The 24,274-nt window shown below is 37.2% G+C and overlaps 1 protein-coding gene across 2 annotated transcripts in view; it reads right to left on the minus strand.

Moving 5' to 3' along the window:
* Nucleotides 1-24,274, minus strand: part of BFAR (bifunctional apoptosis regulator) — a 40,375-nt gene that overhangs the window by 7,560 nt on the left and 8,541 nt on the right. For both annotated transcript variants that reach the window (XM_007498624.3, XM_001375800.5), the window contains exons 2-5: nt 6,421-6,752; nt 5,323-5,527; nt 2,752-2,921; nt 700-844 (exon numbers count right to left, since the gene is read on the minus strand). In XM_007498624.3, coding sequence (XP_007498686.1) covers nt 700-844; nt 2,752-2,921; nt 5,323-5,527; nt 6,421-6,680 — 780 coding nt within the window. In that variant the 5' untranslated portion in view covers nt 6,681-6,752. The remainder of the gene's footprint in view (nt 1-699; nt 845-2,751; nt 2,922-5,322; nt 5,528-6,420; nt 6,753-24,274) is intronic.

Consider the following 24,274-nt stretch of genomic DNA (forward strand, 5'->3'; position numbering starts at 1 on the left):
ATATTATTGGCAAAGGAACTCCCAGGTGAGGAATTTCTTCTACCAAAGTAGGCTGGCACCTTCTCTGCAACTTGAAGTCTAAAAATAAAAAGACTTGCTTAGGCCACTGAAATGAAGTTATGAGCCTAGTAAGAGGCAGGGTTCGAATCCAGGACTTCCTAAGTTGGAGACTGGCTCACTATCTCCTGTGCTGTACTGCCTCTCATTATGATGGAAAAGAAATCACTAGTACAAAAAAGAAATCAATGTGGCTATGGAATGCAGGATTTTCTTTTGTAACAAGATTATCTTACCAACTATGATATTCTCAAGTTTACTATTAAAGTTAATATCAGCATCTTAAGGATCTAGTTGCTGTCTAGGAATAAAGGGTTCAGGATTCAGAAAGATCTTGGCTAATAAATATTAGAAGCTAATGAGTTGGCTGGAATATATCTAGCACTCTCAGGTATATGGGGCTCTCACAGTATATACAACCTACAGCATTTATAGAATTTTGAACTTAAAAGAATAATTTGTTTCAATGTATCTAATTTTATACAAAAGGAACCCAAAGATCAAGAAATGGCATCTGCCAATACTAGAGTTGGGAATGACCACAGAAGACCTGGATTCTAATTCAGTGCTTTATCTTAAAATTCACAAATGTATTTTTTAGCCTATGCACAAAGAAGGGAATCAGCTGCTATAGAAGTTTACCTTGTATTCCCAAAGATTCTGTGGGGGCTTTACTCCTAAAGTTTTGACACGCTCCAGTTCCATTATGATGGCTTTTCTGTGGCTACTATTCTCTATGTTATATGGAGCCTTTGAAAAGTCTTCATCTGTCAATGTTAAAAGCAATCTAGGGCAGGGGAGCAAAAAAGAAAAAAAATCTGTTCTTTGAGATCAAGCGTTGAAAGCACCCCTTCCATGTTCAAAATTCCTTCTTGGAAATCATCCCACACTTGTAATAGAGCTAAAACATTTAATACACCTGCAACTCAACATATATACTGTCCTAAACAGGCTAGCATAATAATTGCTCAGCATTTTGAGACATACCATTCTCAACAAGAGGCCAATACAGTTATTGAAAAAACAAAACAAATAAAAATAATGACTAAACTCCCAAATGCCAGTAATATAGTTTCTTGAGAAATAAAGTATCTAAACAAATGCTATCCAACAACAGGGTACAAGTCCTCCCAGCATGCAACAAAGCAGGACTGCAGAGTGCCTTGATGGGGCTCTTTCTTTGGTGGAGCTCATGCTCCATCTGTCTGTTAAATGATTTGTTCATATTTAATAGGCTTACTCAACTCCACTAACTAAAAACAGCAAACATTAACCTGAGTCCTGAGCTCTTAAACAGTACACAAGTGCATAATAACTAGAAACTGATTTCAGATCATTAAAAATAAAAAGGTACATATGTAAACATATAAGAATCACTACACTGGGTTGGCCTCAATCAATCCACACCTAAACTCTTTAGTCTTTGGACATTAGCACCAAAGTAGGCTTATAGAAAAGCAGAGTTCATGGAATGCCAACATCCAAAGGCTAGAGTTGTTTCCTAACACACTTCCTCAGTTTTTACTCAGTTTACTACCTGTTGTCTTAAAGTAACTCTTCCTCCTATATGTCCTATCCACTTTCACCTTCCAAGAGGTACTTTCTAGCTGTAGGTTTTGGTAAACAATTCCATGCTTAACTCTATTCCAAGCCTGTTGATTTTTATAAAGATTTATATCATATTCCATCTCAGCTGTGGTTTATAGTCTTAATTATTTTAGTTGATAAATATCAAAAACCTTTTCAGTCTTACTCTTTGCTATGTGTGACTTTCTCTGGACCTTCTCTAGCTCTATTGGTTTTTTTTGGAGGGGAGAACCTCCTTGTGGTATTAAAGTCTAGTCTTATTTTAGAAATATTTTATGATAGGTCAGAGGTAAAATACAAAGTAACAATAATAGTATAGGTTCAGAATGACCATCTTATATTCCCCAACTGTGGGCATAGATATACTTACAGGAATTTCAACTGTGAAATAGCAAAAAAAAATTTAAGAAGATTTCTAAAACATAATGGGAAAGAAGGTAAATGAAAAAAAATATTTTTAAGCCCTTACCTTTTGTCTCAGTATCAATTCTAAGACAGAAGAGTGGCAAGAGCTGGGCAACTGGAGTTAAATGACTTGCCCAGGGTCACAAAGCTAGGAAATATCTAAGGAATAAGTGAAATTTTAGGAGTTGATGTCTGTCTACACTTTTAGAGCAGCTTTTCAATAATGTTCTGATTGCTTACAAAATGACATTTAGGCTTTACTTATTCTTCAAATATTTGAAGAAGTCATGATTTTGGGGGTGTGTGTATGTTTTGTCTTCTGATTCAGACAATTCCTCCACACCCCTGTGAAGTCTTGATGAGGTTGTGTGGCTCAAAAAAAGTTTAGGTAGACTTCCTGGCCTCAACTAAGTTGGTCTTTGGAAACAGACATGTAAGTCATGCCAAACTCATACTCAAAGACTTTCCAGCTTGATTAGACTTGCCAGAGCTTACACTCTCCTGGCAAAGCCTCTGTGGAATGCAGTCATTTTCATGCCATGAGATATAAGGATGATTTAAGTAACAGACTGAAAAATTTTAATAGGTTAATTTGATTATTACTTATTTTTATTATTAAGTGTTATTACCTATTTTTCCATATGAAAGCACTGATCTATTACAAGAGTGGACTATCTTTTAAAATGTCAATTTATTACTTACCTTCCATTAACTCTTTCAGATAAAAATCTTTCTCTATAAAGAGAGGCCCAAGGGCCCAGTTGCTCTAGCCAGAAGATGACTTCTTCAGCTGTCCATTTAGCAACAGATTTGTGAACAAGTAGGTCATGCTCTGACTCTCTACTGCTCCAGTGATATACAAGTAGAACCACCTGGGAATGAGAGAATGTCAGCAAGTTTGAGCTATAGGTAATTCTGATATTTAACTGCAATTGCTAAAAATCTAAGTTGGGGGGTATTGTGGGGGGAGTGGACGGACACAGATTTCCTAAGGGATGTGCCTAGCACAATACCTGGTAAATATAAGTTTGTATGTTTGTGTGTTTTTAAACTCTCACCTCCTGTCTTAGAAATGGTATTAAGTATTGGTTCCAGAGCCAAGGACCAGTAAGAGCTGGGCAACTGCAGTTGTGACTTGCCCAGGGTAACATAGTTAGGAAGTGTCTGAGGCCAGATTTGAACCCAAGGGTATTGGTTCTGGAGTCAATGGTGTAGAAACAGGGAAGCTTGAAACCACCAAGAGAATCCTCTCCAACCAATCTTAAAATAACACCACAAAACGAATGCAGGAGTGAAAGAACCAACAAGGAGACAGAGTGAAGCAACTTTCAAGAAGAGACCAACTGAAAAGGTGGGCACAGCCGACAGAAGGCTACAGTAAGGAGTAAGTCAAGTTCCCCACTCTCCAGCCCCCATCCACTGTTCCAGGTTTTTGAACCTGAGCCCAAGTCAACATCCAGGCCCTGAGACACTGCCTAGGCCAATAGTGGTTTAACTAAACCAATACGCACCCCTTAAAGTTCCAAGCAAATCTGCAGTGAGGTCCAGAATTCCAGCCCAGGGCAGTCTGTGCTTTGCAGCCTTATCTGTGTGGGTCTAGAGTGAGGCCAGGAGTCCTAGCCCCAATTTACGGTGAGGACATAGATCCAATTTGAGGTAGTTTGGGCCCCCTGATCCTCTTGTCAAAAGCTCAAGGCAAGAGCCCCAGGGCAGGGCAAGTCTGCTAAGTGATTGGTCAAGCCCATAATGAGACCAAAAAACTATACCTGGGCCTAAAGCTAGAATCTGAGCTATCAGTAGTCTCAGGGGATGATTGAATTAGCAGTGGGAGGTGGCTCTCAGAGCTCCCAGTCCACAGACCATCATACCTTCTTGGAACTTGCAAAAACCCAGAAATAAGGCTACGGGTAGCATGAAGAAAGGACTGAAATTTAAGAGGGTGTTCTCACCTCCCAGAGAACAGAGTCTACCTTTAAAAAGGCTGGGGAAATTGAACAGACAGTTAAAATACCCCCACCTAAATATAGAGAATTTTTATGGAGGCAAAGAATAAGGCACAGACACAAAAGGGGACAGTAAAACAAAGCAAACACAAGTCCAAAAGAAAAATATGATTTGGACTCAGATTCTGGAAGAGCCCAAAAAGGATTTCAAAAGTCAATTAAGAAAGGCAGAGGAAAAATGGGGAAGAGAAATGAAAGCAATGCAAGAATGAATGAAAGCAATGGGCCAAATGAAAAAGGAGGCTAAAAAACTAACAGAGGAAAATCATTCCTTACACATACTCCAATAGTAGCATTAATCCCACATGACTAGACCATCATATGGCTTCAAGAAGAGGCTGCAGCATTGTAGTGGATGGAGTCAGAAAGACCTGGGTATAAGGATTTTAAACAAAATCATGTGATCCTGGGGAAGTCACAACCTCTTATGCCCCCTACCCACTATAATCTTTCCAAGGCTATAAATTGCAAAACAGCTGCCAATCTGCATTAGTAGAAGGAGTTTCCTCTCTGGCTATTCCTTACACCAATGAGATCATAGGTCCTAATGAAAACTACAAACCAAAATAATAATTATATTCTGGTGTCCTGCAAATTAAACAGACTATGGAATATTTAAAGGCTTTCATTTTATGCAGCATAAAAGGAAAATACAATTAACTTTAGTATAGCAGGGTAACATGACTGGGGAAATTTATATGAATTGAGCCATTTTAGGGGCAGCAATGTAGCACAGTGGATAAAAAACCAGGCCTGGAATTAGGAAGCACTGGGTTCAAATGCGGCCTTAGTCGTTTTCTAGCTGTTGACCCAGGGCAAGTTATTTAACCCCAACTGCCTAGCCTTTGATACCCTTCTGTCTTAGTACTGATCAGACAGAAGGTAAGGATTTTTTAAAAGCAATTTTAAATGCTCACTAGTGAATTATTGTATAAACCTTTTAAGTCTTTTTTTCTATTCATTTTGTTTTTGGTTTTTGAATGAGTTCTGTGATTTCATTGGTACAGGAAACTCCTGGTGAGAAAACCCCATTGCAAATGCAGTTCAGGACCTGCCTGGCTCATTAAGTCTTAGTGAGCCACTTGGGAACTGAGAAGTTAGGTGACTTGCTCAGGATCATATAGGTCTCACACCCAGATCTTTCCACCTATATCCACTACAAATAGCTACCTCTTCATGAAGTCATACTATGACCTGGACATATTTTAAGAGAAACAGGCTTAAACAATCAGATGAAATAGAGAAGGAATTAAATAAAAGGTAAACTTACTGCCACACCAGTTAAAGCTGTCAGTACTCCAGAAAAAAATCCTCCTCCCCTTTGAGGATTTGCTCGCCCTGCATTTGGGGTGATGGAAATTTGATCATTCCCATATTTGTGAAAGGCTGCAAGACTATGGACTATATCATTGTTCTGCTGAATGTCTTCTGATCTCAATTTGATGGCATCAGGAAATAACTTTTCAATGGCATCTCTACAGGGGAAACAGAATCAAGAAAATCATTTAACTAAATATATCATAAGGATATAAAGAAAAGGCTGAACTCTAAGTGAAAATCAGAAAGTAGGAAAAATACTAGGATATAGCTCATGATGTAGGCTCAGCGGGTTTAACTTTCTCGAGCTAAAGGACCCAATAGCAGTTCAGTGAAAATTAACAATAACATCAAAATGACCAAACCCCTAAGGTGAAAAACAAAGTCTTTTAAACATAACCCAACAACATTTCCACTCACTTATGCATAACTGTTTATTGGATTACTTTATCTACTTTATTAATATGACTTGTAGTGAATTCAAGAACCAAGTGAGCAAAGTCTAGGTTTTCAGTCTTGCTTTCCTTAAGATTTCATGCAAAATATTATGAAACCATAGAAACTGAAAGTAATTGCTCTCTGACCACATACCATTTTACAATACATACCATATAGTATATGACTTTCTATTTATTGTGGGATGACTAGATCAGAGCTTAATCAAAGACTGCGTAAACGATCCAACAAATGACAATTATTTAAAATAATTCTATGGCTATACTGTTTGCCCCAAATGAGAAAATCTAGGTTATTTGGCATGAACCAGGCAATGTTTCAAGTAATTGTCTGCTAAACAGAATTTTTCTTTATACATATTAAAAAAAAAACACCCTAAAAATCACTTGGGTGGAAAGGAATCAAATTTTGTCATATTTTACTTATGTTTTAAAGCTCCAAATGATCTTACAACAGAACAAAAAAAGAAAAAGAAAAACAGGAATTAGAGCTCCTCTGAATTTGCCTTTTTAAAAACATATGGGGCAACTGTATTTCCTATTAAGATTATCATTACAGAAGCTGCTTATCTATGCTCTGGAATATCAATTATTACCTGAGCAGAATATTTACTTTAGGAAAACCTTCCCATTTCTCTCGGCATTCCGGACACTCTGTTTTCTTTGAGGACACCCACCATAGAGCCAGGCAATGGCGACAGAAACTGTGTCCGCAGTTCAAGGTGGTGGGATTCACCAGGATGTCATAACAGCAGTGGCAAGAAAATTCACTAACAGAAATCTGACGGCTAATGCCAGGGATGGTTTCTTCTTCAGTTTTCATCATGTTGGGTGCAATGATCTGTATGTCTTCCATTTTCTTCTAGATCGTTCTGTACTCTGAAGACATCTATTTCAAACTCTTAAGAGCTATGAGGCATAATTAAATCTGGAAGAAAAAATACAGGAGAAAATAGGACAATTTGCTTAGAAAAACTCAGAGATAATCAAAGTCATAGAATTACCACTGTCATATTAAGTCATATCACTAAAAATTGTAATCAGGATAAATGAGGCTTTTAAAAATCCTTGCCATTTCTTGCTTTTATTTTCTGAACAGATTTCACTGATAGAGGTAAAGCCTTCTAGCACTGTACATTATTATCAGCTGCTTTGCACCTGGATTCTTAGAGCACTGAGGCTACCAAGAGCTTAAGTAATTTGCTCAGGGTCACAAGTGCTAGAGGCAGGGACTAGAACTCTGGTCTTCCACCTGGCTTTCCCATTACAATTTCCAGTTCTAAATCTTATTTTCTGAGGGCTTTACATTTTGGTTGTAAATGAAATATAAATGAACTGACAAGCTAATTATAGACAATATGTCAATTGTGTTAAATATAAATGGGATATATACTATCTCTCTCCTTTACCTTACCCAGGTAACATAAAATACATTTTAAAATGCCTTCTAGAGATGTCATAATAAAGGAATAACGAAGAGGTAAAAATTTTAGGTACCAGGGCATGCCAATGGGGAATAAGAAAATAAACATTTTTTAAAGGTCCTGATATATGCCAGGCAATATGCTTATAATAAACACTTTACAAATATCCTCACAACAATTGTGTGAACATACAGCTAGCACAAGTATCTGAGGCTGACTTTGAAATCAGGTCTTCTTGACTTCAGGCCCAATGCTACAGCCATTGCACTACCAGGCTGCCTCTAAGTAAGCTCCTTTAAGTAAAGACTGTCTTATTCTTGTTGTTGTATCCCCAGTTCTTGTCAGTGCCCACTTAAGAAATACTTGTTGATTGGCGTGTTTAAGCAATGAGATTATCTTGGAGTCCCTTCAACTCAGAGTTCACAAAACTGTCTTCTATGACTAGGGTAGAGGCTGATTGGCAAGCTCATTATTGTTCTCCTTTTCAACCAGTTTGAAATGAAATCGTTCTTGAACTCTTCATCCTGCAAAAACTTTACCAATCAATTGACAAATAGGAATATTTTACTCTACACAGGTTCTTTAAATGGGAGACAACTAAATATCTGAGCATCCTGATTATTCATGAATTTACTAGGTCAGAAGTTGTCTCCCAAGAGTACAAAATTTTCAAAGTGGTAAAGAAGCACCCTGATTAATGTTTAGCTAATCACTTCTGAATGACTGTATTTCTCATTTATCAAGTCCCAAATATTTGTTACAAGAGAGTACACTTTTATGGGGATGGGAGAGTGAGAGAAAGGCAAAAAAAGGAAAACATCATGCAAACACAAAATATACACAGAAGAGATCAGAAGAATACTCAGAATAGGTCACAGACAAGAAAGGCAGTTTTGGTATTACATACCAAATTTAATGCAGAAAAAAAAAACCCGGTACATTATATTTAGTTTCATATTTAACCTTTTTCGGTCCTTGGCATTTTGAAGTGCTACTGTTTGCTGATACTATCAAAATACTTATTTTAAAATATTATCTGTAAGGGAAACCTGGAAGATTCTAAGACTACAGGAAACTCTTCTTTTTGTAGTTTACCTAGAACATCCTGTAACAGAATCACAAATACTATAGCCAATCAAAAGCATAAAAATAAAAATTAATATTTAGAGTGCTTTAAAGTTTACAAAGATTTTTGCACATATTTCATTTGACCTTGCAAGAATCCTATATATTAAGATAATATTATTATTATTCCAACTTTACAGATCAAGAAACTAAGGTTGATAGAATAGTATACCTGTCAGATCTATGGGAAAGGAAAGAATTTAAGATAAAGCAAGAGGTAGAAAATATTACAAAATGTAAAATGAATAATTTTAATTACATTAAATTAAAAAGGGTTTGTACAAACAAAACCAATGCAAACAAAATTAGAAGGGAAGCAACAAATTGGGGGGAAAATCTTTATAACAAAAACCTCTAACAAAGGTGTAATTTCTCTAATTTATAAAGAGCTAAATCAATTGTACAAAAAAATCAAGCCATTCTCCAGTTGATAAATGGGGCAAGGATCATGAATAGGCAATTTTCAGATAAAGAATTCAAAACTATCAATAAATACATGAAAAAGTGTTCTAAGTCTCTTACAGAGAAATGCAAATCAAAACAACTCTAAAGTACTATGTCACACCTAGCAGGTTGGCTAATATGACAGCAAAGTAAAGTAATAAATGTTGGAGGGGATGTAGCAAAATTGGGACACTAATGCATTGCTCGTGGAGTTGTGAATTGACCCAACTGTTCTGGAAGGCAATTTGGAATTATGCCCAAAGGCCTGCCCTTTGATCCAACCATACCACTGCTGTGTTTATACCCCAAAGAGATATTAAGGAAAAAAACTTGTACAAAAATATTTATAGCTACTTCTTTGTGGTGGCAAAAAATTAGAAAATGAGGGAATGCTCTTCGATTGGGGAATGGCTAAACAAATTGTGGTATCTGTTGGTGATGGTGCTAAAAAGAATAATAAAGTGGAGGAATTCCATGGGGACTTGAACAACCTCCAGAAATTGATGCAGAGTGAAAGGAGCAAAACAAGGAGAATGTTGTACACAGAGACTGATATACTGTGGCACAATTGAACATAATAGACTTCTCTGCTAGCAGCAGTGCAATGATCCAGGACAATTCTGAGGGGCTTATGAGAAAGAATGCTATCCACATCCAGAGGAAGATCTTTGGGAGTAGAAATGCAGAAGAAAAACAAATGCTTGATTACATGACTTGATGGGGATATGATTGGGGATACAGACTCTAAAATGACCATTCTATTATAAATATTAATAATATGGAAATAGGTCACGATCAATGATACATGTAAAACCCAGTGGAATTGAGTGTTGGCTATAGGAGGGGGAGTGAGGAGGGGAGGGAAAGAACATGAATTATGTAACCATGGAAAAATACTCTTAAATAAATAAATAAAATTTTAGAAAATAGAGAAATTAAAAAAACAAACTAAGGTTGAGAGGTTAAATGATTTACCTAGAATCACAGCACCAGTTTGAGGCAAAATTCAAACTCATGTCTTCTAGGCTTTAAATTCAACACCATTCTAGCTGCCTCTATGAGAAGTAAAAATCCACAGAGGGTTTTAAAAAAATCAAGTGGAAGAATAAATACTGCTCAGATTTTATTGCAGCATCCATCCGCTCAAGAAAAATAGAGTCATTGGGCAATGGCCTGGGCCCTAGACTATAGGATGAAGTCGTTTGAGTTGTATTTGGAAAATTGGACAATGATACTAAGAAGCTCTATGAAACAAAAGCCCACCTTTTTTTTTTTAAACCCTTTCCTTCCATCTTGGAATCAATACTATGTATTGGTTCCAAGGCAGAAGAGTGGTAATGGCTAGGCAATGGGGGTAAAGTGACTTGCCCAGGGTCACACAGCTGGGAAGTGCCTGAGGCCAAATTTGAACCCAGGACCTCCCATCTCTAGGCCTGGCTCTCAATCCACTGAGCTACCCAGCTGCCCCCAAAAGCCCAACTTTTTAATATCAGTATTCTTTAAGTAATGCTATATTGCTCTCTCCCTTGAACATATTTTAGCATCAATTTTGACAGAACAGTTGCTAGTAAACTTCTTTGAAAAGCCACTAGACATAAAATCTAAACTTGAAAATGCCAAGACCAACCATTATAGTCTCAAAACCAATGAAATGAGCTGCCAGTCTGAGTAAAGGCCAATAGCACAGTACCACCATTCTGCTGAGTAGTAGTAGTAGTAGTCTCTCAGTAACCGAGGATGACTATTGTCTTTGTGTTTTTGTGCACAAAGACACTTGTGCGTGAAGGAGATTTAAGTGGAAAAGTCGGTGCACAGAGACAGTCCCACTCTCTTGGCATTGGAAGCCTGGGTCCAGTGGCACGAAAAGTCGTTACACCTGGAGACTTCCTCAGCTGCATTGGATGGCCGTGTTGTTCTTTGTGCTCCAACACGCCCTGAGCACTCCACAGTGCTTTGCTGCGTCGCCATCTCAGCCGTTGAACCTTCTTGTTGGTTTCTTCCGCCTGTTCCGCCGAAGCAGGCTTCACATGCTGGGTGAGCAAAGCCCTGGTTCACCAGGGGTTGATGACCCGATGGCTACCCTCACAAGGTTTAGCTGGCCTGTCGAAGCCATTGCCCGGGGTGTGGCCGCTGCCACATGCTAGCAGCTACTGGGAGCCACAAGTGAGAGCTGGGTGTCAGGTGGGTGTCAGAGGCTGGAGAGCTGCCCTAGGAGGGCACGACAAGCCCTCCATACCAGAGATATTACTCCTCCCTGAGCACAGGATACTACACCAAAGCACATGTTGCAAACAAGGCTGCTTCTCAGTTTCTTAGCACACTCTTTATAATAGTGAGCTCTGTCCAAATGTCAGCTTGAGTTTTACAAACTTGAGGGGTTATGGAGATATCTTGATAGAAACCAAATGAAATGGGAGGCACCGAACTATTAAGCTTTACTTAGAGGATTTGGATAGAAGCCATTACTTTCTTTATGAATCTCTAACCAATTCTAGTGAAAGACCCTTGAAAAGACAGAGTAGAACAGGCTACAGTTTCATTTCAGTGTTTACTGATGCTTATTACCTCTTGTATAGAGAAATACACTTTTTGAAAAGAGAGCATTAAGAATTGTTTTTTTAAAAGATTTGGTGTGTTGGAGGGGTAGGGATGGGGAAGAGACTAATTTAAGTCCACATTTAAGAGCTACTGTTTGCAAACAGCTTCCTTTTTTTTTTCCTTTTGCACTAATCCTGAAAACCTGTTTCAATGCTGATAATTTAAACTTTTAATATTTTTGGTTATATTCAATTTGTCTTGCCAAACAAAAAAACACCCACACAAATCATGCTCTTGATGTTGTTGGTCCCCAAAAGCTTTAATAATATTCTTTTGTATTTGAAAAAAACACACAACATAGAAGAATAACATAAATTACAAGCTTTCAAAGAACTCCATGATGAATGATTTCAGCTAAAAAGAATTAAGGTCAGAAGTATAGCAATATTTCCTTTCAATGTGTAAACAGTTAAAGATACTGATGTTAATATAGTTGTGATTATATAAAATAAAATTTATAAACTTCTAAAAGAGAATTTTAAGCATTCTGTCGACTTCGATTCAGCTCAATAAACATTAAATTCCTTAATTTAAAAAGAAAGAGGCATATGATTTCAAAAGTCTGCTGGTAAAGTATGCCTCTCTCTCCCTGGCAAAGATGTGGTAGACTAGCAGTATGGAAACAAAGCTTGTTTCCAGACTAATCATTTGTTTTGCCCTGCTCTTTTTTCCCCCCTACAAGAGAGGGCAATCAATAAAATATGAAAGCAATACAATATGTTGTTGCACTAATTCCCTAAAAAAACTGTCTAAAACATGGAACTGCTAAGATAGCGTTGGTAAACCTTTTAGAGATTACATACCCAAACTGTACCTTTGAGCTGCCTGTGAAACCCCCACTCTGCCCACATTACCCCAGACAATGGGGGAGGAAGTGCTCACATTGGACTGCTGGGCAGCGCATGTGAAAAATGTCTTCAGGTGCTGTGGAGAGGGGGAACAGAACAGCCCCTCCAGTATGCCAAGGCATGCGTGCCATGCCTTTGCCAACACAGCTCTAGAAAGTATGAAGAGATTGTCTCTGTCCATTTTGCAATTAAAAAACCACTGAGGCAGAACTCTAACCAATAACCCGCTTTGATGAATAGGACCTCAGATCTTCCTCACAATCTGAAATGCTCCCTTGCTCTCTAGTACAGATTTTATCATCTTTAGGTCCTAGATAATCTAGATGGTATATCTTAAGATACAAAATTTCATAGCAATGGGAAGAAGTTGTGCAGTCATTGAGCAGGGCAGAATCCCACCCACTGTTGGGCAATTAAAGAGACATGACAAAGGGTCGAGGGGCTCCTAAAATAACTCGGGGACTTTCCAAGAATGATCACAAAAGGGGCAAGATAAGGGTCATCTCTGCTGACAAGATGGGCAGGATGTACAGCCATTGCTGACTTGTCATAAGATAGATAATGAAATACTTATCTCCTCAAACTGGTCTAGGAGAAATGTCAGAAGGAAGAGGTCTAGAGATGATCCCTTTCTTTATTTCAGCGTATACTCATCAAACCACTTGGGTGGAGGTCCTCTAGCTAGGATATTTTTGTGGTTAGGTAAGTGTACTCATGGCATATAGTATATATAGTCTTAAACCTGCTTCTTATAGTGTAAAAATTCTGATAGAAGAACCTTTTTAACCTAGCTAGGGCAAAATGTATTGATCACATTGGATTGAATAAATACCAAATAGAAATAGGATAGAGGTAAAAATAATTTTCCACAAGACATGGACAAGAAGCATGAAGAATAAGAAAGTGCGGATGCACTGTGATTTGCACGATAGGATAAGTATCCATATTGATTAGTTCTTGACTGATGAATTTGAACAAGTGGAATTTTGATTAGGCTATTTATTAAAGTTCCTGGCCACTTGCACGGATCTGATATTTCATCAACATATAGATTGAAACTTGTATCCTAAACCTGTGAGGCTCTTGTCTACTTCTTCCCATAAATCTTTCACAGCAGCAGGGAGGATCAACCATTCAATATGGGGAGGCATGATAACCATGATGGCTTCTACAAAATTCTTCATTGATATGCGGTAGCCTATTTATTCTCACTATGTACTTCTCCACTGCTCTCTGGGAAATACTCAACTTTAATTATTAGGAGATTGTGATATTTCTTGGTAAAAAGTCATATAGCATTGTCATGTTTTTTTAAAAATCTGTTTCTAGCCCTCTTTCCAACTTACCCTCAAATACCTCCAGATAATTTGTATTAGTTGGTTCTCTGACCATATTTCCTATGAACTTTTTTGTCTACTGTTTCTCACTATCTTATGAGGCAATACTGTATTCGTGATCTTCCATCATCCTTTCCTGTTGAATTTTACAAACAAATGTATATTCTAATCTGGTGAAGCTTTTAAGTGCTACCTCTTTCCAGTTGGCAATTAAAGTACTTGCTTACTAAGGTGGTTTCTAGCCTCTTCTGGTTTCCTCATTTTGGCAACTGATAGCAAACTTCCATAAGAAATATAGTCAATGTTGGGGGTCTGTTTTTTTTTTATCTATTTTTCATTTCTCAATAAGGAGTTGCCTTAACTATACACACCTTCTCATTTTTGTTCCTTTAATCCCCTTTATCTCCTTTTTAATATCTGAACCATATTTTACAACATCATTTTGCTCTTTCTCTCATGCTTACCATTGTACTTAAGTTGCCAAGCATTAAAATATATAGATTCAATTTGGAGCCTCAAATTAGAATATTCTCAATTTGCTAACCATGTCCAATACTCGATACTCTGATTCTTTTTTTTTTTAATTCATCAGAGATTTTCTCTTTATCTTCTGCAAAACATAGTGGTGCATAAGATGTAGTTATTTAAAAAAAAATTTCAAAAATGCTTGCTGCAAACACTATAATATGAAATTATATTTTTTATTATCTTTGGGCATGTGATAAAACTAATTTTACCAATTCTTTCTGTAATAACCCTGATATAAGGCATTCACAAAAGATGCCAAATAAGTAGTATACACATATGCTATTTCAAGTGCAGAAGGAAGAATCATGCTGGGTTGGTGTGGATTCATTAGGATGAGTAGAATTTTGCCATATAAAGAGGAGAGAATAAAAGAAGGCAAGAAGCATACAATGAACAAGAGCCTACAAATATAAATGAGCAGACTAAGTTTAAGGGACTGAAAGATTAGCCTAGAGCCATGTTGGCGAAACTATGACATGCATGCCAGAGAGGCTCTCCCCTCTCCCTTTCCACGTTTGCCTGACAACATTTCTCACTTCACCCACCTCTCTGTCCAGCAGCCCAATGGGAGTGCTTATTCCCTGCCCTGTCATGCAGCATGAGGGTTAGAGTTTAGGCACTTAGTCTCTAAAAGGTTCGCCATCACTGGCCTAGAGGAAGCAAAGGGTTCAGGATGGAAAGTAGTGGGAAATAAGGTTGGAAATAGAGAATGGGCAGATTGAGCAGCCTTGAATGCTGAGCTTAGTCATTTGGATTTTATCCTATAGACATACTTTTAATTTTAAAAATATATTGGCTAATACTTGAATTTTAAAGTTTCTTTAAAAAAATAAAAGCAGATCGTTTAGGCTTTTTAAAGATACTTTAAGTTGTCTTAAGGACAAAATAAGATGTCACTATTATTTTAGTTTATAAAAGGTAGACTTCATAAAACTAGGTAACTGAGGACACCAATCTAACTTTCCCTGAACTAATTACTGATATTTACCTTTTCAATGCTAAAAGGAACTGAGAAAGGGGGCTAGTGTACAAGAGAGGCAGGAGTCAATGGAAGGTGGATGAATTTGAGACATGGATCTTTCCTGTAATATATGTTTTAGCTTCAAGGGAAACACAATATTTTGGGAAGGGAGGGATCAATAATTTGCTTTTCTTCTTTTTCTAACCATAAGCAATAAGAGAAATAAATTCCATATCAAATCTGTGTTTTAGGGAGATTTGTCAAGGTGATACTAGTAGCATTAAAATAAGATGACATGCCCAAACTGAACTCTCAAGCCACCTGTGAGCTCCCTGCACATCAACCCAGGCAGGGGAGGGAGGAAGTGTTCACATTGGGGTGCTTGGCAGAGGGGCAGGGAATGTGAAAAATGTCCTCAAGAGCTGTGGAGAGGAGGAATGGAGCAGTCTCTTCTAGAGCACATGGGAGGTACACTAGGCCATGGATTCACCAACACAAGTATAGGAGATCTTGAAGTAATTCATGTGGTAAAGTGTTAGGGCAGCTAGGTGGTAGAGTAGATAAGAATACCAGGCCTGGAGTCAGGAGGTCCTAGGTTCATATCTGGCCTCAGACACTTCCTAGCTATGTGATCCTAGGCAAACCACTTAACCCCATTTGCCTAACCCGTATCCTTCTATCTTAGAATTGTTATTGAGATAGAAAGTAAGGGCTTAAAAAAGAGTAAGGTGCTAAAACGTTGGAAAGTGAAAATGGAAATTAATTTGGGAGATACAAAAAAATGAAAAGTCAGGACAATGTGGCTATCATGTAGGAAAGAAGAATCATTTTCAGATGAAACCAAGGCTACCCATCTAGATGCTTAGCAAAAACCACTGATGTCGATATAATAGGAAATTCAGTAAAGTAGTCAATTTTAGAAAGAAGACAAACAAAACATCCATTCTCTCCCTCCTGTCCTCTCTCTTTTCTCCCTCTCTTACCCTCCCAAAACAAACAAAACCCTTACCTTCTGTCTTAGAATCAAGTCTAAGACAGAAGAGTGGCAAGGGTTAGGCAACTGGGATTAAGAGTCGTGCCCAGGGTCACACAGCAAGGAAGTGTCTAAGGTCAAATTTGAACCCTGGACCTAGTCATCTTAATATGAAAAAAATGTTCATAGACTGTATTTTCAAGTATTAATCATCAGAAACATTAAACAATATAACCCACTAATTTATTAAAATATTTAATTAAAAATATTAAAAATTAATTATATATTAAATTAAAATGTAATTAAATCAAAATATAAATATATAATAAACATAAAATTACTACAGTAGGAAAATAAAAAATTAAAATTCAGCAAGTTGGAAATTGTTATACCTCATGGTACAGTAGAAAGGGTACTGGATTTGGTGGTATAAGATCTGTGTCTGAATCCTGGTTTTGCCACATACTATCTGTGTCAACTTGATAAAGTCACTTAATCTCTATGGGTCTTAGGGTCTTTAACCATAAAATAAAGAGGGCTGAACTAGATGAACCAGAAATCTTTTCCAGCACTCGATCTACATTATCTCAAGACCTTTGGTCATTGCTACAGAGCTACTCATTTCCTTGTCTCATTATATATCCCCCTTTGCTGATATATTTTATGTGTGAATTGCCTTTGGTACTCTGTGACAATCAACACAGTCTCCATCATCCTTTGTGTGGTTCACACTTTTGAGTCCTTGAAGTTATAATATTCCATCATTTGCAGCAATACAGAATCACCAAACAAATATGGTTATTAAAAAGACATGATTTTTGTTCATGGGGAAACATGGAGTCATTAAAAATACTGGGCTGTTTGTAAATACAATCCAGTCTGTTTTCTTCCTTCTGTTTAATTCTGAGGTGAAATCATCTATCACCAGTATTAGCTGATCATTAATGCCAAGCTACAAGTACTCTGTAAGAGTAACCCTTTAGGCTATCTGCCCAATATCATTATACCATCTGAATCAGAGATAACTTTTATCCGCTAGGTTTTTCCTATTGGAATAAAGGTTGAACTCTTGAATGATTATTCATCCCACTTAGGAGATTCTGCAGTTTTCTGTACTTAATGACATCTGCAAACAAGAGTACCTGGAAGACTTAAATGAACAATTTCATAATGTCACACATTTGGATAGTTAGGCAAAAATATTCATTCTTTTATTTTAAACAATTTTCTAACAGGTTTATTCAATGATAGAAAGCAATTATCTATTTGTATGGAAATCTACAGAACACTAAATGTTAGTATTATTATTTTTAAAATTCTTACCTTCTACATTAGAGTCAATATTGGCTCCAAGGCAGAAGAGCACTAAGGGCTAGGCAATTGGGGTTAAGTGACTTGCCCAAGGTCACACAGAGAGGAAGAATCTGAGGCCACATTTGAACCCAGGACCTCCCATCTCTAGGTCCTGCTCTCAATCCACTGAACTACCCAGTGTAAAGTTAGAAATTCTTGAACTCCTAAAACTATATCACCCAAAGTTCCTTTCTGTACTACCTAGAATCCTTTTCCCTTTTCCTGCGTCCTCACAGTTTACGTGATGGTATTTAAGTGGGATGTAGCTCTTTTTACTTGCAACCAGGCTGAGTTCAGGTTCTTCCTTTTATTTTAGATATTATTAATAAAAAAATTTAAAGTATAATAGTTATCAAATATTAATTTAAAAATCCACATTATGGCAACCATGAAAGGATACAAATTCTAAAAATTTTTGAGCAGATAGCCTTGCAGTTAGGACAGTAAGTTTGCCTGGTCTCTGCCCATCATGATTGCCAGGTGGCTGGGTCTGCCTTTGCTCCTGCTGCTGTTCACAAGCTGCTGCATTTAGTGCCTTCGTGCCTTCATTCCTCCCCCACTGCTGCCTGCTCCCGGTCTCCCTATCACTGAGGTGTGCTGAGAAGTCTAGAGCTGCTCCATTGCCACCTCCCACTACTATCTCTGAGTTGAGTCTCCAGCCCTCCAACAGCCTGCAACCAGACCCACCTGCCATTCCATAAGATTCCCCAATCCCTTTCCTCCCCCCATGTGGATTTTCCAGTGTGGAGAAAAGAAACCCCACCCCTTCTAGTTTTCAAACAGATTTTTTTTAAGCTGTCCCTAAGGAGGAGGTGAAAGAACAGTATTTTTACAAGTCTCTTAATTCCTTTCCATTCCACTTAAAAAAAAAAGTTGTTCCAAACCAAGCTTCGAACTCTCAAAGAACAGTTTGAATTGCCTGAGCTAGCAAGTGCATACTGGCTCTGCTGGATTGTTTTCCTGGCAGCTTGTATATTCATTGGCTATTTACCATTTTATTCCCTTCTCCTCAAGAATCTGCCACAAGCTAGGCTACTTAAACTACAAACCAACCTGAAATGTTTTGACAAAGTTCTAAAAGTCTTAACTGCTCTTAACATGCAGAGAGGAGATTCTGCCCTGTGCTTCTATCAGAAACTTCAGAGCTCTGACAAATGAAATCTAAATGGATAATATGGGGGGAGGGGACGAACCTTTCTGAGATTTGGAGGTGAATTTTAAACCTTTTCCATTGTTTTATTTGCTAACCATATTCAGTCTGTTCTCCTCAAGCTAGCAAACAAGTCTACTCCGAACTGGTGAAAAGGATTTTGACTACACTGCCTGCTTGTATCTTTGCCATTTACTTATTAAGTTTATCTGTATTAATCTAATCAATATATTTCTGTAATACTGGATCATTTTAAGCTACTATGTTTTGCCTATATTGAGCTTTAATTTGTACCTTTACCTTTGCTGAGGAACAAAATATCATTGTATAAGCCTATGAACATCTTGCCCAAACCCCTGTCACTAGATCCATCGAAGATCACATGTTGCCTTTGTTAATTGTCACATAGATGATGACGGATGGATTTCAACAAAACTGGTTACAATTGTATACACCTCAGGATTTGAGCAATTTTAGGATAAGAAACTTGCTACCTCCCAGGATCCAGAAGGCGCCATGAAGATAGATGCCTGCAGAGACCACATGCTGCACCAGAAGATCCAGAGTGAACTTTGGGGGATGTGAACTGAACTATGGAGGGGTTGAAATGCATTTGTTTTGAATGTATACTCTTATGCCAAAGGGGACTGCCCCTAAATTGGCTTTTTGTCAGCCTAGTAATCATTGGCTTTGTTCTTTTTTTTACCTTTTATCCACAAATTATTTCAATTCATGAGTTAGTTATGTTTCCATGATCCTTTTGGGGAGACTGGTCTCCCCAGCAGGATCACAGGGGGAATGTAGTTAGAAATTCTCGAATCCCTAAAACTACATTACCCAAAGTTCCTTTCTGTATTACCTAGAATCCTTTTCCCTTTTCCTGCATCCTTGCATTTTGCGTGATGCTAAGTGAGCTGTAACTCTTCCCACATTCTTTTTTACTTGAGACCAGGCTGAGTTCAGGTACTTCCTTTTACTTTAGTTATTATTAATAAAACTTTAAAAAAACACACCTATTGTTATTAATAAATAAAAGTACTGTATTGTAAAAGAGTAATTTGTTTTGGGACTATTCAGGTTTGAACCTTATTTTTAATTCGGCTTTCCCTCCCCTCTCCACATCCAGCAAAATATATAGGTTATATCTGTCATGTTTCTATTTCTCAGTTCATTCTCTGGAGATAAACATTTACAAGTTATTCTTCAAATATTAAATTGATAGCTATATATAATGTTCTCTTGGTTGTACTAGTTTTACTCTTCATGATCTCATGTAGTTACTTCAAAGTTTTTTTAAAAATTAATCTGGTCATTATTTCTTATGGTGCAGTAATGTTCCATTATAATTTTACATCAGAATTTGTTAAGCCAATCTTCAACTGAGAGGCATCTCTTTAATTTCCAGTTCTTTGTCACCACAAAAAGAGTTGCTATAAACATTTTAGAACATATAGGTTCTTTTCCTCTTCTTTGGGAAACAGATCCAGCCTTGGTATCGCTGGGTCTAGGGATATAGTTTTACAGCTTATTAATATCCTCATTTTTCCACATTCCTTCTAAGATGTCATTTTACTTTTTTTTGTCATTTTGGTCAATTTTATGGGCGTGAAATATCTCAGAATTGTTTTGATTTGCATTTCCCCTAATCAGTAGAGATTTAGAGTATTTTTTTCAGGTATCTATATATGGCTTTGACTTCTTCATTCCAAAACTCTCTGTTCATGTCTTTTTGCCCATTTATCAACTAGGTGGTGGCTCTTATTCCCATAAATTAGAAAAAGTTCTCTCTCTATTTTTGATATGAGACCTCTATCTGAGAGACTGAAAAATTTCCCCATATTTTCTGCTTTCCTTCTAATCTTTGCAACATTTGTTTTATTTGTATAAAACCACCCAAATTATCCAAAATTAACATTTTACAACACTATCCATCCTGTTTACTCATAAATTCCTTTCCTATTCATAAATCCAATAGGGAATATTTCCCCTGTTCTCCTTATTTGCTTATATCTCCTTTTGTATCTAGATCATATATCTATATTGACCTTATTTTAGTGAATGGTATAAGATTTTGGTCTGTACCTAGTCTCTGCCATACTAATTTCCAGCTATCCCAGCAATTATTACCAAATAGTGATTTCTTATCCCCAATAGCCTGGATCTATATTTTTGTCAAATACAAAGTTACTATAATTTTTTGCTATTGTTCTTTGTATATTTGTTCTCTTCCACTATCCTGAAACACTACTGTCAACTGTGCTGAGCTGGTGACCTATAACTTCATCAAAGATGCTCTCCTGAAGGCCTACCTTATGACTGATAACCTTCAATGCCAGCCTTCACATAAGCCTTCGGGGCTGGCTTCTGCCCCACCATCACTGCCTCCCCTGTGGATATGGTCAAAAGGAGATACATGAACTCTGCCTCAGGCCAGTATGCCAGTGTTGGCTACTGTGCCCTTACCATGCTTCTACAAAGGATTCAAGCCTTCCTTCCTCCACTTGAGCTCCTGGAATGTAGTGGCATTTTGTTATCTATGAGCAACTGAAATGGATCCTGATGGCAGTTGGTGTTTCCCAGAAAAATCTCCTTTTTGAGTTTTATACTGCCCTTCATTTTTGTGTCAAGATCCCATCTTGCCCCTATTCTCTCCTATTTCTTCCCTTTTCCTCTCCTCCCCTTCCTCATCCCTAAGACAAATAAGCAAATAAACAAATAAATAAATAATTCTTAATCTCTGGGCTCTTCTGCTATAGTTCTTTCTATAAGTCTTCTGTGTTATTTCAATATCTTTTAGTTGATATATTTTTAACTGTTAACTACTTTCAGAAATATAGGGCTTCACTATCAATAATCATATGAAAAAATGTTCTAAATTCCTCTTGATTAGAGAAATGCAAATTACAACAACTCTGAGTTTCAGCTCACACCTATCAAATTGGCCAATATGACAGTAAGGAAAATGATAAATGTTGGAGGGGATGAGGGAAAATTGGGACACTAAAACATTTTTGGTGGACTTGTGAACTGATCCAACCATTCTGCAGGGCAACTTGGAATATGCCCAAGGGCTATAAAAGAATGCATACCTTTTGGTCCTATAATACCACTATTGGGTCTTTATCCCAAAGAAATTTTTTTTTAATGGGAAAGGACCTATTTGTATAAAAATATTTATAGCTGCTCTTTTTTGTGTGTGATGGCAAAGAATTGGAAACTAAAAGGATGTCCCTCAATTGGGGAATGACAACAAATTGTGTTATATGATGGTGATGGAATACTATTGTGCTATTATAAAGAGAGATGAACAGGATGATTTCATAAAGAGCTGGAAAGACCTACGTGAACTGATAAAAGAATGAAATAAGTAGAACCAAGAGATCATGTGAAATGACAAAAGTGATAGACTTTGCTACTAACAGCAATACAATGATCTAGAACAATTCTGAGGGATTTATGAAAAAGAATGTGCTGGGAGCCATCAGGCCACAATGTCTTGACAAGGTTACTCGTGGAAGCCAGGAGGTCACACAGTGGCTCCTTGACAGGATGGAATCACCCACTCAGTCCCCTCTGAATGATTTCTCTCATCAACATCCCTTATTAAAGGAATTGACATGATTATTATTCTCCCCCTAGACTCAGAAGGAATAATATACGAGCAAATACTTACACATTATTCCCCCAGAATACCATTAAAAGATCAAACCCAAAAGACCGTCATGGGTTAACTTCTGTAACTCCCAACAAAGCTATGCTTAGACATTCCCCACTCCCATGCTCAGAACAAATTCTCTTAGGCCAGCACATAATCACCATAGAGAAAGGCTGGTACAATATGCCTTAGCACACCATGCCTCAGTGACTTGACTTACCAACCAAAACTCCCCAATGAAGCTCTGAAAAATGATCAGTTTTTTATTAAACATACTAGAACTAGTTATGCTTCTATTACCCCTTTGACCCCTTGACTTGGCTACCGTGTTCTTGATTGTCTATTTTTATTAAAAATAACATATGATTTTCTTTGATTGTCTGTAAGCTCAAGCTCCTCACAGGCTAATGAGAAAATTAAGCCACCTGTGATGAAATCATTTATCTTGTGCAAAACCTTTGTATATCCTGTCAGAATCAATAGTTATATAATACAAGTGTATAGAATAATCTCAGAATGTTAATCAAACGATTTGTTTGAAAAGTTAATGTATCACTTATCCAATTATCTTTATTCAAACACATATGTTGAATGATGTAGCTATGTGCCAAGAAAATGGGTATAAAAATAAAAACTAAGCCTGGGCATAGTGAAGAAGCCACTTCATGCAGAGTCTTGCCCCAGGCAGATACATACACACATCTGCCTTCCTTCCTTCATTTTCCCCTAAGCCTTTCCACCTACCAAAGACCTCTGGAGTCTCAAGCAGGGCTGGACCTGGACCAGCAGCAAGAATGCTATCTACCTCCAGAGAAAAAACTGTTGGAGTAGAAATGCAGGTGAAAACATATGATTTATTACTTGTTTATTTGGTCATATGTTTTGGGGTTTTGGTTCTGTAAGATTGGTAGCTTACAAAATGAATACTATGGAGATGTTTTGCATGATAACACATATATACATATATATGTATATCCCGGATTGAATTGCTTGTCAGTTCCAGAAGGGGGAGGGAAGGGAAGGAAACAATATGGATCATATGACTTTGGAAAACTTTGTGGAGATTTGTTATTAAAACAAAAAATTTTCTTTAAAAAAAGTTAATCTTTTAAAATCACAGGTCTGGGGGGCAGCTAGGTAGTGCAGTGGACTGAGAGTCAGGCCCAGAGATGGGAGGTCCTGGGTTCAAATCTGGCCTCAGACACTTCCCAGCTGTGTGACCCTGGGCAAGTCACCTACCCCCCATTGCCTAGCCCTTACCACTCTTCTGCCTTGGAACCAATACATAGTATTGATTCCAAGATGGGAGGTAAGGGTTAAAAAAAAAAAGGGTTATCTAATTCAGAAACTAAATTTGTAACTGTGATTTTATGATTTTTGCAAATAAAGATATCCCATCCACACTGAAGAGGTTAGGGGCTGGGATGTGGAAAATCTATGTAAAAGTTTTTGGTCCTCCCTTCATACCAAAAAAGTCTGAAAGTCTGAATTTCTTTTTTTTTAATGGGCTGTTGACAATACCTGATAGGTATTTATGAATTACTAAACTTTTAAATATCTCTACATTTCTAGCCTTTGTTTTCTTTTTGCAAACTTTAACTTTTTACTTATTTTAACTTTAAACAAGAAATTGTGTATATTTATGGTATTAAAAGATAAAATATGTTGACATAATACAATACTATACTTATTTTATGCGTTTCTGAGTTTCTAAACTTTTTGTCTCATCTTCTGGCCTTTGTGTGTCATCTGCTGCTTTTGCAAAACTCCCCTGAAATTTCCATTCAATTTCTTATGCCAATCTGCAATATATCAAAACTGAGATCAAGAAAGTTGAGATGTAGAAGGGATACCTGTATTCTCTACATGGTGATTAAAGGTCTCTACACAGAGGGGCTTTGCTAGCTACACGTTATTTATTAACTTATGGCAAATGACAATAGCAGATTATATTGCTTTGGAGTTGTGTCCTTATTGTATAATTCTGAATCAACCCAAACAGGCATTAATGTCCACCTCAGTTAATTTTTTACAAACATCTGAAATAGGAAAAT

This window comes from Monodelphis domestica, chromosome 7 (genome assembly GCF_027887165.1).
Source record: "Monodelphis domestica isolate mMonDom1 chromosome 7, mMonDom1.pri, whole genome shotgun sequence".
Lineage (NCBI taxonomy): Eukaryota > Metazoa > Chordata > Mammalia > Didelphimorphia > Didelphidae > Monodelphis > Monodelphis domestica.